Source organism: Sciurus vulgaris, assembly GCF_902686455.1.
Source record: "Sciurus vulgaris genome assembly, chromosome: 4".
In the NCBI taxonomy this organism is placed as follows: Eukaryota; Metazoa; Chordata; class Mammalia; order Rodentia; family Sciuridae; genus Sciurus; species Sciurus vulgaris.
In genome coordinates, this window is record NC_136464.1 from 50,968,881 (window position 1) to 50,990,020 (window position 21,140).

The window sequence follows — 21,140 nt, forward strand, 5'->3', positions numbered from 1 at the left end:
ATCTGATGCAGCAAATTCAGGTATTCAATAAACAAAACTGACTCTCAGAGGAAATCAGCGCAGACATATTAAAGTCCTTCCCTCAACAGATTTCTTCTTTGTATGCAGAGAGCTTTCTAAACTGTGACCCACAGATATATTTTTGGACTATTGGAAAACAAAATTATAACAAATCTGGTTTTAAAATCTGAATTGGCTTATTTACAATTCTAGAATGGGCAGTAGATCACAATGGTTTAGACTGCTGGACCCCACCAAAAGGACAGGCTATATTTGCAGCCTGAGAAGTAACATAGGGAACACAAAAGCAAAGTTTTGAGACCACTGATTGGGTAATGGTGGTTTCTGTCTTCTTTGGATCTGGATTGAAGAGTTGGTCACTAGAAATTGACTGACACTCAGCTACTTGTTACAATAATAAGCTTCAGTCTGCTTACGCATCATGTTAGGTTACAGCTCACTGTGTATGGAAACACCTGTAGGCAAAACTTAAAACATGCATGCAAGCAGCTTTAGGCCAAACTTAATTCAATTTTAACAGGACAAGTGGAGAGAGATGAAGAAAATCTACCATTTGAAGGATCCATGAGCAAGCCTTTAGTGTCTTGAGAGAGGCAGAGGGAAGCTAGGCGTTTTCAAAATGCAGTGGGTTGATAGACATTTAATGTGAGAAAGAAGAAAGGTGGCAATCATGAGAGCATCCTCCATGCATCTAGTGCACAGCCTGATCCAAATGTTGAGTCAGGCTCACCAGGCAGGATCTCATATGAACTTCTTGCTAACCTCACGAGAGGGCTGCTATATAGCTTGCCCACTTTTCAGAAAGAGAACCTAAAGTACAGGCTCATGAAATGATTTGGCCAAGGAATTTGGTGACAGAGCCTAACAAAGCCCAGTTTTCAGAACCTCGGTTTTGGACTTTTACCCAATACCCTGTAACTCATGTGTGTACTTCTAAGACAATTCGAGGCTCAAATGCAATGAACTTTGGGAAACAGAGCAAAGATTTTCCCCCATTAGTCTTTCTGTAGGAAAAAAACAGGATCATTTGAAAACAATTACAGGTCTAGCCTTTTAGCCTATCATCATTTATTCTGCCTTATGCAATAAACAAAAGTTGTGCTTTTGTTTTAAGAAAAGCTATCAAGCAAGTTACTTTAAAAAATTAAAACAATAATTCTAGGAAAGAGAATATCTGCTGATCCATTTAAAAAAGGAATCAGGGAAAGGAAACCTCATCTGTTCTCTCCCTAAAAGCACAATAATTATTCCAGAAATCACAAGTGCCCCTCTCCCCATCCCACACTTTTCCCCTATTACTTGCTCTGCAAAAGTGATAATTTCTGAAGCCAAGATGGGAATGGAAATTAATTTGTCACTTAATTTTTAATAAGTTAAAGACATCTGAGTGACACAACTAATCAGTCTGCACGTGTGTGCGGGAGGAGTCCTTGAGGAATCCTCAGATGGAGATGAAATAGCAGCCAGGGCTGTATCTGCTTAAGTGGAAACACGGAGAAGATTGAGCTGTTGAGAAGGGAAAGGGAGAACGTGGGTGTAGCCTTGCAACTCAGAACTCAGAGAAAGTCGTTGTCAGCAAGCAGTGGGGGCGGGGGGCAGGGATGCATCCCACCTGGGGGTTCCTGGGGGTTCAGCAGGGCCTGTTGAGTATGGGTCTGGATTCACAGCCCAAGGGCACCAGCACCACCCAGGGCAATCCCCAGGGCAGGCTGTAGGTCATGCCTGAGGATGAATTGCTTGCTGTTTGCTTTGCTCTGCTCCCAGACCATTGCTTTTTCCTCTGAATATGTTGCTTTTTTTTTTTTTTTTTCTTTGTGGCTAAACTTACCATGCCAGCATGGCTGCTCATCACTGAAATATGTCCCTCTCTCAAAGGACTTGGCTACCAAGAAACACTCCAGGGTGTTTTGGGGTCATGATTCTGAAACTATACCAAAGGACTGGCCAGCAGTATCTACTAGTCCTCCAGCAGACTGCCATGGAGCAAGTCTGCTTGATCTCATTGCTCTCCAGGTCGTGGAAGTTTAAAACTGTCCCATAGGAGCAGTCCATTGAGTCCAACTGTCCCCCCAGAGATCCATCCACAGCTTCCCATGCTTTTGTTTTCTTTCCAGTGACACAGTGTTTCTACACCAGTCACCTGGTCTCTCTAGGCTTTGCTACCTGTGTGGGGTCTCCAGTGCTAATTCTTTTCTTATGCTTTTTCTAGTGAATGATACTAACGTTCAGTTTTTGGACCAAGACGATGACGATGACCCCGACACAGAACTGTACCTCACGCAGCCCTTTGCTTGTGGGACAGCATTTGCCGTCAGTGTCCTGGATTCGCTCATGAGTGCGGTGAGTTGCCTACCTCCCTCCTCTCTAGTCAGTGAGTGGAAGATGCACCAGTGAACTACCTACCTCCCATGTAGGAAGCTGGAGTTGAAGATGCTGCGGGGAGCAAAGCTTCATGAAGTTTACAGTCCAGAGGGAGTACCAACCATAATCAATGGGTCACACAGCAGTACATTCCTCAAAGTGCAGGGAAGGCTATGACCTAGTCTTGGGGATGAGAGCAGGATTCCCCAAGGAAGTGATACATATTTTATTCCAAAATCTGAACATAAAGAGAGAAGATTTTCCTGGGAAGTATTCCCCAAAAGGAGAACAGAAGCAAATGCAAAAGCTTAATGATAGTGGGGAAAATGACTGTCTCAAAGAGGACACAGAAAGGTGGAGAGCTGAACCACTTTGAGGAAGAACTGGGGAAGATAAACCAAGATTAGACCTAAGGACTTTGAAACCATTTTCAACGTTTTGGTCTTTTCTTAAGAGCAATGAGGAGGTGTTGAAGTGTTTAAAATTAGAGAGTGATGTAATCAGATTTGTGTCTCGAGGGCCATGGCCTTGGTTGGCCTGTGGAGCATGGCTCAGAGTGGCCAAGATGGCAGCAGGAATTCCAAGTATGAAACCATCATAGCTTGGACTAGAGTAAAGATGGTAGAGATGGGGAAGGGGGATGGATTTAAGTATCATTTGTTAGTAATATTGATAAGATTTGAGAATACAATGAACATGAACAGAAAGTAGAGAGGACAGTGGGTCAAGAGTGACTCCTAAGACAGTAGTCCTTGGGTGGAGACCAGCCATGACAGCAAGGCCTGGCTGGATCCTGTCTCTGCAGGGATGACTAACAGAGGGGGCAGGCTGGCTGATAGATCCAAAATTTTTTTAAATAGCTTGATGTATCAAGGCATTTGTTGTCTTACTTCTGCAACCTAAAACGAATAACAATTTAAAAAATAGATCCCAGCTTAATGGAGCAAAGGCAAAAGCAGATATTTAGAATGGGTCATAACCTGGGTATCGTGAAGTGCTCCCACTGAGGGTCTTTATTTACTATGTAGAAAATCCTCTCTATTTTGGAGTCATCAAATTCACCATTTGTGAAAATGTAGACATAGGCTGGATAAAAGCTGACCTTTGGAGAATCCATGTAAAAGAGGTTTATTGAACACATTAAACCATAAACGTAACTCCGAGATTTTTATACACATACATTTCTTAAACTGCTCAAGAAGGTTTTTCTCTTGAATGTGTTAAACAACTGATATGCTAATTATACATTATTCTCATCTATTCATTAGAGCTAATCCCAGAAGGACCTCTATTTGAGGAAAGAAAAAACAGAGCTTTTAAAGACTAATTTAGATTATTCTATATTCCTGAATGTGGTTCAACTGCAAACATATCTTGGTTAAAAATCAGAATTATGGATTTAAAAATAATTAAGAAACAGCATTCATCAGAATTAAGTTTAACTGGGCTCTATGCCATGCCATTGCTTTCCAAGCCAACAAGGAGAAAAATACAGTCCCTAGAGAAGGGCATTTCTTGAGGCTCCTAACCTAGCCTGATGATACTGGGGCTCACCTTTCTACCTGCTGGTGATGTTGGACTCAGTTTGGACCAACTCTTTGAGCAGGCCAGAAGGAATGATAGAAGCTACAGGACATGCTTAATAGAGCACTAGATTCTGTGTAGCAGGCCTCACGTTCTCCAAATCCAGCTTCAAATGGACTTTGGTAATTCATCTCTTTAAAAATGTCCTTTGAATTCTGATCCTGTTTAGAGAGTTTTTAGAATACTATTCTGAGAGATAATTCAGCTGTTTATTACAGTAGATATTTTTTTCAGAATTACAATATATTATAATTTTTAAAACTTCATATTTATATAATTATTTGTTTGTACATATCAGATATTTAGTGTGTTCTAAGCAGGACCAGCTAACTAATCTGCAGTTTACCTTTTCATAAATTATTAAGAATTTCAAAATGGTGGCAGCAGAGTGAGAGCCCCTTCTGAACACAGATCCTGTGCAACTCACAAGTCAAATACCCATGGAATACCCTGGACTCAGCTCTAGTTCCAAGGAATGCAATTGGATTAAGCAGTAGAGAACTTCTACATAGCCCAAGGGGCATATGATGGCCATTGCATGGTGGACGCACTTCTGGATTTGATTTGCACAGCTCTCTATCAGTAGGACTTAAGTGTTGATGTAAGACATATTTAACTTGTCTATGATAGTGACTTTTCAAATAATTTGTCAAAATGCCTATTCAGTTATTCCAGACCATGTTTATATTGTCTGGGATGAACAAGTTCCATAGTGAGACACTGGATTGGGTCTAGTTCAATAGATTCGATCAGATCTAGACTTCTTGATAAGGCATTGCCTGTGATTTCTTTTCATTCCACTCCAACACTAATTTATGGACTAATTTATGGACTCAGCTGGCAGGAATATAAATGGAGAAATGAGACTCACTTTCTGAAACAGCAGGAGCCAGAAGTGAGCTTGCATCTCAGGCATTGCTCGCAAGCACCATCACGACTTCCACGCCAATCTTCATAGATGCCGATGAGCTCCTCTTTCCTGTATGCCTCCTATATTGCCAGTTCAGCATGTGTCTGAACATTCTCTGCTTATTGACCCTCATGACTCACCTGCTGCTGTTCACTGCTTCATTGGTTAAAATAATAGGGTTTTGATTCATCATGGGCATTCCCGGAACAGATGGGGTGTTATAGATGTTTCCTTGTGACGTCATCCTACAAATCAATGGCAAAAACCCACTAAGAGAAGGAATAGTTTGCTTATGAGTATAGGCCTCCAAGAAGGGATCACTACATTTTCAGGATGATCCCAACTTGCTCTCTCTTTGTCTGTCTGTCTGTCTGTCTGTCTGTCTGTCTGTCTCTCTCTCTCTCTCTCTCTCTCTCATACACACTAGATGAAAAGAAGCCTGTTTTTAGATCTGAAACTAGCATATGTGTATTTAGATTTCCTCTCCAGTTAGCTACTACTTTCTTCTAACCCCAACCCCAACTTCAGTTTTATAAGGACTCTCTAGAAGGAGAACATGGACTCAAGGGGCATATTGGATGCAGACCCCAGCACCACCATTTGCTGGGTGTGCAACCTGAACCTCTCTGTGCCTCAGTTTTCTTATCTTTAAAATGGGGACAATAAGCATACTATGCCATAGGGTTGTGAGATGAGCAGGGATTGAGATTGTAAAGTGGTTAGTGTATCACTTAGTACATGGCAAGCTCTCCACGTATTTATCCCTGTTACTGTTCATCTGTTGACTCATTGAGCACGTAGTTAATGGCAAGAATTGATCCCCATGCTGAGGATTCAGCAAAAGAAGAATGATACAGATCCTGCCCTCCTGTCATTTAAACTCTCCTGAGAGCAGGCTAAGCAAAGGATAGGGACTATGTGAGGGAATAAATTAACAATGTCACATAAGGAAAATACATTTGCAATACATGAAATAGTTTGAAGCCTGTGGCACTGGGTCATGAATTAGGTCTTACAGCTTCTGGTTCCGGTTTGCCAGCAGCCCTCAGATATCCTTTCCACTGTTTGGAACTTAGTTGGAGCCAACAGTTAAATGAAAATGATATTAACAACCCATTAGAATTTTAATTGGATAAGGATAAGTGTATGTGAAAGTCTTTCACTGAGCAGACATATGTAACTATAAAGACATAGATTTATTATATATATATTTATTTTTATATATATGAATATTTGTATATATATATACAATAATATTCATTTTCTCTCTCTCTCTCTCTCTCTCTCTCACACACACACACACACGCGCACACACCACACACACACACACCACACACACACACACATCTTAGAATGATGAGCTTTGGGAGCAAAGTGTGTAGATGAGTCAAGAGTGTCCAGAAGAAACATTTCCATACTCTCATCTCTGCTTTCAGAGAGCCAGCCTCTGTTTTCCAGAAATAACTGAACTTAAGTTAGTAAGACTGGAAGAGGTGACCACCTGGGCAATGGGTTCACATGACTTACTGCCTAAACTTTATTTTCATTAAGGGCCAAGCCCTTGACAAGCTTGCTGTCAGCCCAAGCTAACCCAGCCCCGTGTGATTTCAGAGACATAGGCCAATTGCTACTCCATGGCCCTACTTCCTACACTTTACTCTAGAGCTTCCATTTCTCTTGCTCACAGGAAGCAGATAGAGTTTCCACGATCATGCCAAGACAGGCAGGACAAGCATCCATGTTGGGTCTAAGTGGTAAATGCAGGGATGTTCTGCTGGACTCGAGAACATACCCCTGCTATCACATCAGGCCAGGCAGGCTCAGGATAGGAAAAAATAATCCAATAGTTCTCATCTCTCAAGAAAAAAAAATACTAAAAATAAAAATCCACACCATGAAAACTAGCAAATATAAAAAATGGCAGCTATGACATGGAAAATGACAATTTTAGAGCAATTATAAATGAAAGGCAGAGTGCCATTAAAGTTAAGGCAATGTTATTAAAAGATGTGTTAATTTTCAGTTAAATTTTCTATAAAAGACCAATTAGTTTAAAAGACTTGACAGCATTAACTGTGAAACATAAGCTCCGGTAATTATACTTTAAAAAAATAAAAAGAAGATGCTTAAGCGTGGTGGAGACGCATGCACAGAGTGGTGGCGTGGAGCAGGCTAGATGGCGGTGCAGGCTCAGCTTTCCTTGTTGAAGTCCCCTGATCCTTGTCACTGCCTCTCCTGGTTTCTTGTCTCCTTATGGGACCTCAGAATCACCAGCTTTAGAAGGCAGGGGACCACACACCAGATCTGAGCCAGCCCTGGGTTAGAGAGAGAACACAAAGACACAGGGAGAGGGCACTTGCTAAATTGGTTGCATTGCTAGTTAATTGTTCTTTTTACAAGCTGCCATTTATTACTAGTTGTATATCAGAAGTTACCCAATTGCTCATTTAACACTACTCAATAAACTACCGTTTCATGTTTCTTTTTTCATCAACTATTACGTGGTCAGCAATTCAAAGCATAGAAAAGTAAAGCGACTTTCCCATTGTCGTAGGTATGGAATGGCAAAGGAGGGATTAAATATCAGGCCACTTGATTCTGAGGTCTGTACCAGGCTGTCATGTGGCCCAACATGGGGGAAAAAAAAAAAAAAAGACTTCTCTGGGCAGGTGTGGAACTGTGACTTTGGCAGTGGGAAGAGGGACTCCCATATTCTTTAGACTGTGAGAGTCCTGACTGTGGGCACTGAGGGGACTGTAACTCAGCTTTCTCATGCTCCCTGACACCCTTATAGCACAGAAATAGTCTTTGTGAAGGGTCTTTGGGAGCTAATCCTGCAAGGATTGGAGGTTCTGTGCAAGAGTCTCTCATAAGGTTTCTTGCACAGGGACATGGTCCATGGTGAGGTGTGGCAAAGTCTGGCCAAGTCTGGAGGTACAAAACTTAGGAGGCAGGAGCTGCAATTGTAGCTCTTGGTGAAGTGCTTTCCTGGTATATGTGAGGCACTGGGTTCCATCTTCAGCACTACATAAAAATAAACAAATAAAATAAAGGTGTTGTGTCCATCTACAACTAAAAAAATTTTTTTAAAAAGCTTAGGAGACAAAGGATCACACCTACACATGACAAGTCTCTGTTCAAAATTTTCTATTTCTTTAATTCTAACATTTCTGTTAACTCAGAAAAGAATTGTGCCATTGGGTCAGGGGCGTTGTAGAGAGTTTTGTTCAGCTTAGAAAACCTTCCACAGGAATAGTCTTCAGTAATGAACATTTGAAATCCTAGCACCTGGCTCAGCCTGACACTGAAACAGCCACTTCCTGTGGAGAAAGCACCAAAATGGTACTTAATCCCAGACTGCTGAATGCTCTGTGCAGTGGCCCCTCACCCCAAGCCCATAAAGAAATTTGTGCCCTCCATTGGAACCAAATCAACACCCCTTTTCAGGGAAGCCATTGTCTTTGCACCAAATTATAAGATCACAGAGACCCTAATACATGTTCTGAGCACAACTACATGCCATGTTCAAAGAACTCTGCATTTGAATCTTGGCCTCCAAACAGGAGCAAGAGTGTTTTTGCAGACAAAAACATCACTATTCTCTGTATTTGCAGATTGTCCTGCCTTGCCCCTTGATGCCTGCCTCAAAAAAATGAAGGAAAGTCACCTGAGAGGCAGTGCAAGTTCAGAGGGCAGAAAATTGGACTGAGTTGTGAGCCGTCCCAGAGTGATACAGGCATTAATGAGAGCCAGCAACCAACTTTCAAATGGCACCTGTTGATGGGCAGTTTTGAAAGCAAAGCACTCTTTCAGTTATACGCTATTTCAGAACAAGTCAAGGCCTAGGGATTAGTAGGTGCTCAATAACTGTGGGGACTGATCAAAAAAGATAATGCTGTCTCAGAATAATTCATTTCAACACAGAAAGGGAAGCACCCTAAAAGTTTGACAGAACAATACCCTTCCAGTAGACCTTTGAGACTTCTTTCTTTCTTTCTCTTTATTTTTAGTTATACATGACAGTAGAGTATATTTTGACATATCAAGCATACATAGAGTATAACTTCCCATTCTTGTGGCTGTACATGATGTCGAGCTACATTGGTTGTGTATTCATATATGACCATAAGAAAGTTATGCCCGATTTATTCTGCTCTTTCCTATTCCCATCTCCCTTCCTTTCCCTTTGTGAGACTTATTTCAATAGAGAATTTCCAGTGTTCTTTGTTTTAAAAGCATGGACTGTGATTCCTCAGAAAAGGTATTCATGCTCCTTATAGAAAATTTGGAAAGCATAAGAACATGTAAAGAAGAAAATTTAAGTGAGCCATATTCCCACCACCAAAGATAAAACATGGTTGATTATTGGTGTATTTCCTTCTAGATGGATAGATAAATATGGACTCTTCCAGTTTTTTATCTTGGTTCTTTCTTCCCTCTTTGTTTAATGTGTTGTCCAGATATTATATCACATCATATGCTGAGGTGTCAGAATTTGCAAATCTCCATGAAACCTCATTTTTTGGATGTACCAGAATCTATTACTGTATTATTGAGTATTTAGCTTTTTAAAAAAAAATTGTTGTAATAATTATTAATTCTATGTCTTGGTTACCTTTCTGTTACTGTAACAAATACTGAAATAATCAACTTATAAGAAAAAAGTTGCACTTCTACTCACAGTTTGGAGGTTTCAGTGTTTGATTGGTGGGCCCCTTGTTTCAGACCTGTTTTGAAGCAGCATATTCTTCTGTGGGTGGCAGTGAGAGGTGAAGCAAAACTGATCATCTTGTGGCCAGGAAACTGAAGAGAGAGAGAGAGGAAGACATCAGGGTCCCACTATCCCTTTCTAGGGCATGCTGCCAATGACCTAAAGACCTCCCAGTAGGCCACACCTCTTAAAGGTTCCACCCACTCACAATAGCACCAAAGCAGGAACCCTGCCTTTAACACATGGACCTTGGGGAAACATTTCATATTCACACTCTAGCACCATAAGATAAGCATTATGGTATATAAATCTTTGAACTAGTCACAACTTATTACATTGAGGTAAACTTACTGGGTTTTAAAATATGAACATTTAAAAAATATTCTAAAATTAAAAACATCTTTATTGTTGCCTGGTTATGTCCCAGGAACAATTGTACTCATGCATACCCATCACAGAGTGTAAATGCCATGTCATGCACTCTGGGAGGTACTGATTGTCATTTTCCCTAGGAGGCCCTTTAATTGTGTTTGATAGTTTTTAAGTGTATTCATTTTCAGTTGGTACATAATCATGTAAATATTTTGCAAATTTGTTTGTAGTTTTTATCCATAAAGAGAACTGGCTGCAAAAGAGAATTAACTACCAAATATCCTGAGATTAAACATCCAGTTGTATTTTCATGAAGTTATTTATGGCTACATTTTTTTTACTCTGTTTTATAATCCTTTTGTTATTTAGGAATTCAAAATAAATATATTTTCACAGTAGAAAACAAAATAAAATTATAGGAAAAAAATCCATCAAAATTCTGTCATCAAGAGTTAGCTAGTGAGGATTTTTTGAGTACTACTTACAGTCATTTTTATATAAGTATAAATGTCAGCTCAGGTATGCATTTTTAACATGAATTTTGAATTGTGGTGTTTTTGTATCTTACTTTTTTCTTAATGTTTTAATAGTGTATAATTGTTACCATGCCATCATTCTCTGAAAACATATTAGTGTTTGTACAGTGTAAATCAGGCGAGTGCATCACTATTTATTTTTATCATTATATTATTGAAATTTTTTCCAGATCATTTCCACCAAATAATTTGTTGAACAAACATCTTTTCCTTGTGGTGTGTGGTCCTTTCCTTGTTGTATTAAGGAATGGATCAGCTCACCTTTTCTATAAATAACCAGATGGTAAATATTTTAACCTCTTGAGAATCACGTGGTCTCAACCACAAATACTGTTCTGCTGTTACAGCACCAAAGCAGCCCAAAGACAATGCAAAAAAATGTAAACAAATCAGTGTGTCCGGTTCCCAATGAAACGTTTTTAAACAGTGCAGATGGTGGGGGCCAATTTGGCCCAAGAGCTAGCTTCAGCAATTCCTCTAACTACAGACTACTGTAAATCCATCCTGGCTGGTTGAACACATAATTTTTAATATTATCTATGGTGTTCAGCTAGGAAATCTTCAAAATTTACTATAATACCTGGTGTCATAAGGCTCTTTCCAAAGGAAATTTAATATAATTGTGTTCAGGGTTTTTTTTTAAAGTCCATTTTGAATCTATAATTAGGCATATGAATTAGGCATGTATCAAAGTTTAAGATTTTGCTATAAAATCACTTTTATCTATTATAGACTAGTTTATATGTTATAAAACACAAACTCATTTTTTTTTCTAATAATCTTATCTATCTCTTTGTGGATGATTATTATTTTGGTTTATAATTTAAAACAAACAAAGCTATTCTTCTTATCCCTGTCCAATGACTGTGGTATTAAAGAGAACTTTCAGAATAGTAGTGTTAATTTTCTTACATATTGATACTATATTCTCCTTCTGACTTCTCATTTTATTTGGGTGAGTTTTTTTTTCCCCAGTTATACTTGTAGTTAGTTTTATTATTTTTTTCAAATAACTGTTTCTTCAATTTATCAATTCACTAAATATCCTCTTACTCTTTCATAGAGTGATGCTTTAATATTTCAACATTCTTCTTTCTTAGGAAAACATAATAATAAAAATAATTCTTTTAAAGTTTACTTTTATTTATTATTATTCTTTTGTATTTAGTGCTAATAGCATTTAAGGCTTTAAATCTGTCTCTATAGTTTCAGCCTGAATCCATGGCATTTTTAAGTATTATTTTCAATTATAACTAAATTTTTAAATACTCCATTTGATGCTTGATTTACATCTGGACCTACTTTATATTTAGGATACTTTTAAAAGACTTTGGAGTGTTGGATATTTAGTTTTACTTCTACTGTATTTTGTCTATAAAATATTGTAGCTTTATGTAAATGTTTGCTGTTAGCAATATAAAGTCAACTAACAATAATATTTAAATTTTTCACTTGAAATATACTTTACTATTTTTTGTTTGTCCTTTTTAAAGATATCAGAGTTTAATTTTTATTTTGTTTTTTTAATAGATGTGAGTCATTTCCATTTAACTGAATTATTTAGCTCATTTATATTTAGTTATATTGCATAATCTTACAGTATGATTATGCTTTTTACAAGAGTCTATAATAATTATTTTTTTATTTTCCATTGTTTAGCATATGGGTTATATTTTATATGCTTATTTCCTCTACTGAAGTGTAAGTTTTCCATTCTATTTTTAACTCTAGTTAATAGTTTTCAGCCCTTCTAAAAATATACTCAAAACTATATTCTCTAGGTGTTTTTATCTGGAAAAATCAGGTCTCGATTTCTACCTGTACAAAATCAAAAACATTTTATGCTTTTATTCCCATTCTCCTCCTTTCAATCTCATTTTTCTGACTTACAAAATAGTTTTTTTTTTTTTTTTTTTTTGCAGTGCTGGGGATTGAACCCAGGGCCTTGTGTTTGTGAGGCAAGCAAGCTACCAACTGAGCTATATCCCCAGCCCCAAAATAATTTTAATAATCCTATACTAATAGATCATTTTTATGTCACATATTTTTTCTTTCAAGAATAAATTTTAATCTTTGCACTTATTGTCTTAATAATACAAGCAGGTTTTTAAAATCTCATATTCCAATTTATTTCACCACTATTTTAAAACCAAATTATCTCATTTTTTAAATTAAAAATTTTAAATCATTTCTAAGGAAACCTTTTTTGTTTCTAAGTATTTTTTTAACAAAAATAAAGTCAACAAATGCTTAAGTACTCAAAAATCTAAAAATATTTCTATTGCCCTTACAAAAATATTGGCAATTTAATTGCATGTAGAATTCTTGGAATAAAGGTGTCCTTTCAAACTCAGTTGGTATTCCTCTATGTTTTCTGGAAGAGCCTCAGGCTAGCCTAATTTTTCACTTATTTTTTTTCTTACAACATTGTTTTGGATCTCTTTTGTTCTTCATTTAATTTTTTAAATTCAAATATTCACCTGGTACAGGTATAGGTATTTTCTTTGAAAGAAAATCTTTCCTCCTTTCCCTACACTACTCTATTCCACCCAAACACTAATCAATAACGTATCTCTATAGAGTGCCCTCTTCTGGACATTTCATATAAATGCAATCTTACTTAGTATAATGTTTTCAAGGGCCATCTATATCATAGCATACATTAGTACTTCATTTCTTTATATGGCAGAATAGCATTCATCGCATGGATACATTTTACTTATGCACTCATTAGCTGATGGACATTTTTTTACTTCCATGTTTTAGCCATCATAAATAATGCTGCTATGAATATCACTGTAGAAATTTTTGTATGGACATATATTTTCATTTCTCTTGGCTGTGTACATTCAAGTGGAGTTGCTGGGTCAAATGGTGATTCAGTGTTTAACCATCTGTGGAATTCCCAGACTGTTGTCCAGTGTGGCTATACCATTTAACATTCCCAATAGCAGTGTAGGAGGGTTCCAGTTTCTCCACACCTTTACCAATTCTTGCTATTATCAGTCTTTTTTATTACAGCCATCCTAGTGAAAAATAATATCTCATTTTTATTTCAGTTTGCATTTGATAACTAGAGATAACTAGTAATGTTGAGCCACTTTTCAAAGTTGTTGAGTATCTTTCTTTGGAGAAAGTTTATTTAAGTCTTTGCCCATTTCTACAATTGGATTGTCTTTTTGTTGTTGGGTTATAAGAGAATTTTTAATGCTAGATTCTGGATCTTTATAAAAATGTTCTCTCATCCTTTCATTGTCTTCTCACTTTGTATATAGTGTCCTTCAAAGAGCATATTTAAAACATTTGTGAAGTCAGTTTATTTTTCTTTTGTAGCTTAGGCTTTTGGTGTCCTATCTAAGAAACTGTTGCCAAATCAGGGGTCATAAAGATTTACCAGTTTTATTCTAAGAATGTTATAGTTTTAGCTATTACCTCTAGGTTTTTGATCCATTTGGAGTTGCTTTATGCCTTTGGTGGGAAATACAGCTTTACTCTTCTTTATGTGGATACTCAGTTGTTGCAATACCATTTGTTTAAGAGTCTATGTTCTTTCTCCATTGAAGGGTCTTGGCATCCTAATTGAAAATCATTTCACCATAGTGCTATGACTTTATTTCTTGACTCTCAATTTTATTCCATTGGTTGTGTTTTTTCCTTATGCCAGTATCATGCTGTGTTACTTATTGAAGTTTTATAGTATATTTTGAAACCAGGAATTGTGAGGCCTCCAACTTGTTTTTATGTTGTCGTTGTTGTTTTTACAAGATTGCTTTGGATATTTTATATCTCTTGAAATTCCATTGAATTTTCAAATCAGCTTTTCCATTTCCATGAGAACTGTTCTCTGGGATTTTGGTAGGGATTGCATTGATTTTGTACATTGCCTGAGAATCATTGTTTTCTTAATAATATTATGTCAATCCATGAACATGGAATGCTTTTCCACTTCTTAGATCTTCTTTAATTTCTTTCAGTAATATTTTATCACTTCAGTATACCAGTTTTGTACCTCTTTAGATGAATTTTTTCCTACATGTTACATTCTTTTTGATGCTGCTCTAAATGAACATGTTTTCTTACTTTTATTCTCATAGTGTTCATTGATAATGTATAGAAATGCATTTGATATTTTGTGTATTGGTTTTGTATCCTGCAATCTTGTTGAACTCTTTTCTTATCTATAATAATTTTTAGTGGATTCCTTAGGACTTTCTGTATACAATATCAGGTCATTATGAATAGAGATGATTTTACTTCTTCTTTTCCAGGACAAATACCTTTTTTTTTTCCCCAACCCTAGCTAGAACTTCTGGGACAATGTTGACTAGAAATAATTAAATCAGATTTTTGTCTTGTTCCTCATCTTAAGGGGAAAGCATAGAGTCTTTCATTACTAAGTACATGTGGGTTTTTCATACATGCCCTTCATGAAGTTGTCTTCTAGTTTGTTGAGAATGTTTATTATGAAAGGGTATTGAATTCTTTCTACTACTTCTTCCATCCAATTTAATCTTACTATCTTATACAAAAAAGACCTGGATAAGATGTATGAAGTCAGTTTTCTTGTCATTGTATCTTTTGTTTCTTGTTATATATGCTTTATATTTTAAAGTTTTAATTTTTATTTTAAAATAGATGCTTCCCGAGTTTCTCTTTTATTTCTTCCAGTAACTAGTTAGTCAGACAAAATGATGCTTCTCCTTCATACCTTGAACACTATGGTTCCCTTTTGAAATCTATTTATTTTGGCTAAATTTTTTTTTCTCTATTTTTGAGCAGGAAGAGGCCAGTTGTTCTGTATTCACAGTTGCAAGTTGTTTTAGTTAGCTTTTCTGCTGCTGTGACTAAAAGATCTGACCAGAACAATTTTAAAGGAGGAGAAGTTTATTTGAGGGCTCACGGTTTCAGAGGTCTTAGTCCAAGGAAGCTGGCTCCATTCCTCGGGGCTCAAGGTGAGGCAGAACGTTATGGTGGAAGAGTGTGACAGAGGGAAGTGGTTCACATCATGATCAAAAAGCAAAGAGACAGACTCCACCAGCCAGATACAAAATATAGCCACACCCCAGTGAACCACTTCCTCCAACCACACCCACCTGCCTCCAGTTACCACTCAATTAATCACATCAGGGACTGATTCACTGATTATGTTAAGGCTATTACTCAATCACTTCTCCTCCAGACCTTCTTGCATTGCCTCACAGGTGAGCTTCCAGGGGACACCTCATATCCAGACCATAACACAAGTGGTCTGCCATCCATCTTACATCCTGTTGGAATGCTGCCCTGGGTCTGGATCTGGAATGGTAATTGTAGTACAAAGACCCTTGCCAAAGATCTATGTCCAGGCTTCACTTGTTTAATGTGGGACTCAGGGCTGAGGACTGGCCTCCTGTTTCTAATGATGGGTTATCTGACCATAGGCAAGAGGACTTCCCCCAGAAGCTATGGGGAATGTTCGCGTGTATTCCCTAACCAGCCTCCACTGGAGTGCTGCTCTGGCCGCCCCTTCTGCTGGTGTCTGCTCCCAGGACTTGTCCTTAGGGACCTTTGCTTTTCCATTCCCAAGTCTAGGGAGAGCCTGAGAGTGGAGGCAGACTGAGAAGTATAGGTTTAAGCGTGGGAAGAAATGACCTTGGCCCCACCCCCCAACCCCTGTGAAGCCCCTATAACAAAAACCAGAACAGAAAAGATTGAAAAATCCAGAGAAGGTTATGAATGAGGTTGGCTGTTCCTCTCATCAGTAAAGGCCCTGCCTCTCTGATACCAGGCTCAGAGTATTCACCAGCGCTTCCTGTGCACTGAGCCCTTTTCTCTGTGCCTTGGGGGCATTCAGTTATAGTCCTCATAGCCCCTCAGTCATTCCATTTTACAGATCCTGACACTAGGGCCCAAAAGTGTTAAGTTACTTTTCGAGGACACCAGCTTCTGAGGGACAAAGTCAACATTAAACCCATGCCTTCGCTCTGGGACCCGTAACCACTCCCAAGTGCATTTCCTACTTTAGGTACCCTTGTTCTGCTGGTCCGCCCCCTGGAACAGCTGATTCTCCTGGAAAGCTGTGTGTAACTGCTAGTTCCCTTTGCAGTTGGGATTTTGTGTCACTCTGGGCAGTTTTTGAGTGTTTCAATGAGGAAAAAGACTCTAACCCCCCAGCAACTACAATCTTAGCTCAGAATCCTCATGGAATTCTTCGCATATAAACTTGATCTTCATGATCATTCTTATTTTGCGGATGAGAACAAGGGAATCCAAAATGATTAGGTCACCTCCCCCAACACATAGGACCAGGCACGGCTCAGAGGGAATGGGGACTTGTCCTTGCTTAGTTTCTTCCCTACTACACTCTGCAGGGGGAAACTCTTCAAGAAGCTGGTTGAGTAAAAATACATCTGTCTTCCCTAACCTACTCTCAAAGCTGGGTAGATCCTCAAAAGCCACAGGCAAGACTTGCTTTGATTTTATTTAGCCTGTTTTATTTCTTCTTACACAGGAAAATGGAATGCACACCTTTAACGGAGATTTTTCTCAAATTAGGCTGGGTGACAAATGTCTTTTTAAGCTCTCTTATTTGACATCCTATTAATTTTTTAAAACTCCCATTGTTCTCTTCCCAATAGACCTGTTATATTTCAGATGTGAGACAAATGTACACTTAGAGGGAAACTTCTTTAATAAGCTAGTTTGCTTCAGACTATGGAGGTTATTTTTAAAACAAAAACCTAAGTACACATGCCAGAATACTCACCGCGTCATAAATTTATCTGGCTTATTTATGGATAGAGACTTCTGGGTTAGACTGTTATCAAAGCATAGAATAAATTGTTGAGTACATGGCAGTAATGATTCTCTTGGCATCTCCTTTCTACACAGAAAGAAGCTTTGCCATTCTGGCAGGAGACAGCCTCCCTTCTGGTACCTGGGGCACAGGCCCTCAGAGGCAGTTCTGGGTAATGCAGCTTGGGTAGCTGCGTTAATTACACAGCCCAGAGTCCCAGAGCAGACTCATAGATTGCAAAGGCAAGGCAATGCTTGCATCCCTACCAACACCAATTATGGTAAACACCAATTATCCAGACATTAGCCCTTTAATAAAAGTCCTCTGAATTGGTTTTTTAAAGTCAGCCTCTCTTGGCAGACCCAAGGAGGAGAAAAAAAGAATGGAATGATTGGAGGCTGTTCTCTTTTCACTTCCCACATAAAATTATCTGAAGAGACAGGCCAGAACTTTAAAGAGGAGATACCAAGAGAGGTTGTGATTTGAATGTCAGCTGTTGTGACTTTAGGGTGTTTGCTTAAAGATCTCTTCCCCTCTCCTCTCTCCACAGACATACTTCAATGACAATATCCTCACCCTGATACGGACCCTGGTAACTGGAGGGGCCACGCCGGAGCTCGAGGCTCTGATTGCTGAGGAGAATGCGCTTCGAGGGGGCTATAGCACCCCTCAGACACTGGCCAATAGGGACCGCTGCCGAGTGGCCCAGTTGGCTCTGCTGGACGGGCCCTTTGCAGATTTGGGGGTGAGCTCACATTCCAGAGGACACCTGAGCCCAGTGTTTGGGGAGAGCTCTTTGTGAAGGAGTTTGGTGTCAAACAGTGACAAGCCAAGGATCTTTCTCTTTTCTGCCATAAATAACTCAAGAGTTGACCTATGGTTTACTGTGTGTCAAGCACTGGACATTATACATAGTAATTCATTTTAATCCTCATGGCCACCCTTTGATATAGGTTCTATTGCTACACCCTCTAAGCAACTGAGGCCCCAGAGAGCCTGAGGACTGGCCCTATTAGGAATTTGCACCAAGGCACCCTGGCTTCAGAACCCATCGGGCTTCTCATTCTTTGGTACTTTCCTTTGGGATCTTCTTACCCAAGGTGATGCCGATCTGCCCCCAAAGCTAGGAAACCTTCCCACGGGATCCTAGCATAGGCAGGACTACTGAACTCCGACTCTATGTTAATAGCACACAGGGAGGCCCAGCTCCAGACCTCATGAGACTCAGGCTCTGGTGGTTTTCAAAGCACCAATGCAGTCACATGCATCCAGACCCACTGGCCAAAAAGTGTCTCAAGTGAGTCCTAAACGCCTCTGATTCAAAACCTAGGTCTTGTACTTTCTTAGGCTGGTCCTGTCACCTTCTGCCCTGCCCTCCCCGTGACCGATGAGACTAACACTTACTTTGACTGCTAGACACCAGCTGGCATTGCCCACTTTGGCAGAAGTGTGCATTCTGCCCCCACCTTCTTCCTAGCCCAACACCATGGATGTGGCTGGAGCCACGAGTCTTAGGAAACTATAAACCTGCTGCATCATCAATGTTGCCCAGAAAGTCAAACAGCAGAAAAGGAGTCAAGGAAAGCCTTTTTATTTTTTTCTGAAACATCGATTTCTACTTGTACTATATTTTAGTTTGGTTATGGGCTGGGACTTATGTTAGACTGTTTTTTGTTTGTTTGTTTGTTTTTTGAAAGGGCATTTTCACCATAACTAGTGGCTTTTTACCTATCATTACTGATACCTTCAAATAGGAAAATAGGATGAAGACTTTAAACAATGGTAAGATCAGGCCCCACTTTGATTCTCTAATATGATGTCCCTGCGGAAATTCCAGAGATAGGAAGGATGAAACAGTCCCATTCTGCCAAGTGAAGCCATTGTGCAGAGTCCTTCCTGTGACGCCCACCTGGAGCCACCTGGCTGCCCGAAGCCAGTGTGTCCTAGTGAATGCATTTGCTTTCACTTTCCGAGTCAGGCCCCAGGCTGTGGTAAGGTGGACAACTGATTACAACTGTGAATTCCAGTTATTTCAAGACCCTCAGCTCCTGGGGAAACACATTCTCTTCCCCCTTGCCATCTCTCAGGTCTGCAAATTGTGCTTTTCACACAGTTCTTACCTGAAAGAGTCTGTCACCATAGGACCTTGTGGGATCTTTTCTCCTCGCTGTGATTTCCATTATCACTCGGGCAGTTTTGACAACACGGGGTCCAATCACAGTTGCCACGGCTGAGCTGGGGCAAAACATAATCACTGTTTTGCAGAGCTGGTTTCTTCTCCTTAGCTGAACATACATCGAGACCTTCAAGCTTTACACCCTCAAGGGAGAGGCATAATCTCTCCAGAGCTCCATTGCTACAGATGGAAAAATGGGAGGAACCCCACAAGAAAACCGATTGTTATCTGATCTGAAAATCACCCTTTTCAGGTGTAGGTCAACCATGTGACTTCTTTAGCCAAAGTCCGTTGACCCAGACCTTCCATCTCATGGGACAACAAAGCAAGCTTTTATGGAAAGGCTCTTTCCCCACTGGACCTTGACTTCCAAGCACATAAAAATGATGTTTCTCTCTGTTCTCCCAGGATGGTGGCTGTTATGGTGATCTGTTCTGCAAAGCTCTGAAAACATACAATATGCTTTGTTTTGGAATTTACCGGCTCAGAGATGCCCACCTCAGCACCCCTAGTCAGTGCACGAAGAGGTGAGTGTCCTCCCCCTCTGCTGTCCCACCTGATACAGACACACAGGTGTCCTCTCTTCCACTGTCCCCTACCATGTAGGCAAAGGACTACATACATACTCTCAATGGGCAAATTACCCTGCCACATTAAATCTGACACTTGGTTTGGAAGTTATGAGAAACATTTTTCTTTACTTAATTAATAGCGGATATGAAGACATTGTGGGAAGAACTCAGGTTTTGTAAACTAGTTCTGTCATCCAAATACAAATATCAGAAGCATCTCCCCCAAACTGGACCTACTGGAATCACCTCTGTTGGCAGTTAATATAGAGACATTTCACATTGCCTGTGTTTAAGAAAGTTTCTTTGTTGTGTCTTTGAACCCTGTATGTTTGCTTGATACATTTTTTAGGTGACTCATTTTTTAACTTTTATATATTCAATTTAAAGAAAAGGGTATATTATCACCTTCAGCAGAAAAATAACAGTTTAGGTATGCTAGTTGTTTTTCTAATATGCATTAAAATAAATTCATAGTGGGCAAAAATTTAGAGTGCATCTTAGAATTAACCAAAGCAATGAGTTTGCATAATGTACCCCAGGAAAGAATGCTGTGGAGCTGTTTCACAACTCTGTATCTTAGAATCACCTGGAGAGCTTTTAAAATCTACTCTGACTATAGGAAAACATAAATACATGTAAACTTTAAAGTATCTATTATATATATATATATATATATATATTTAATGCCCAGGAATTATAGCATGGAGCCAGAGTTGACAACTGGGGCAGCCCAATGGGTTCCCAAGGTTTAGGGAGCCCAAAAATCACCTGCAGAGCTTATTAAGAACACATCACTGGGTCCCACTCTCTGATTCTGTAAATCTGTGTGGGATTGCTTAAGAATTTGCATTTTGCAGTAGTTTCCAGGTGGTGCTGATCTGCCTGGCCTGGGGACCCCAGTCTGAGACCGCGTCTGTAGAGGAAGCAGTGATTATTGTAGTCATATCTGATGTGGGCTGGACAAGGCTGATGGAATCGAGGAGAGCAATGAACCAGAGCCGACAGGCAGGGAGGGGTTTTATATTCTCTGCAGTACAACTTCCCACCAAGTTGGTTTTTCAAAGATGAGAATTGTCTAAGGCAATGGAAGAGCAAGCTCCTGGGAAGTATGCCTGAGACTGC

General features: G+C 39.3%; 1 protein-coding gene and 1 long non-coding RNA gene across 13 annotated transcripts in view; one reads left to right on the forward strand and one right to left on the reverse strand.

Moving 5' to 3' along the window:
• KCNMA1 (potassium calcium-activated channel subfamily M alpha 1) overlaps positions 1-21,140 on the forward strand; it is a 710,543-nt gene that overhangs the window by 679,065 nt on the left and 10,338 nt on the right. For all 12 annotated transcript variants that reach the window (XM_079138788.1, XM_079138796.1, XM_079138797.1 and 9 more), the window contains 3 exons: positions 2,231-2,361; positions 17,821-18,015; positions 19,855-19,973. In XM_079138788.1, the coding sequence (XP_078994914.1) occupies positions 2,231-2,361; positions 17,821-18,015; positions 19,855-19,973 (445 nt within the window). The remainder of the gene's footprint in view (positions 1-2,230; positions 2,362-17,820; positions 18,016-19,854; positions 19,974-21,140) is intronic.
• LOC306660514 overlaps positions 6,306-21,140 on the reverse strand; it is a 34,613-nt gene continuing 19,778 nt past the window's right edge. Inside the window, exons 2-3 of the long non-coding RNA XR_013763658.1 lie at positions 19,391-19,626; positions 6,306-7,191 (exon numbers count right to left, since the gene is read on the reverse strand). This is a non-coding gene — a long non-coding RNA (uncharacterized lncRNA). The remainder of the gene's footprint in view (positions 7,192-19,390; positions 19,627-21,140) is intronic.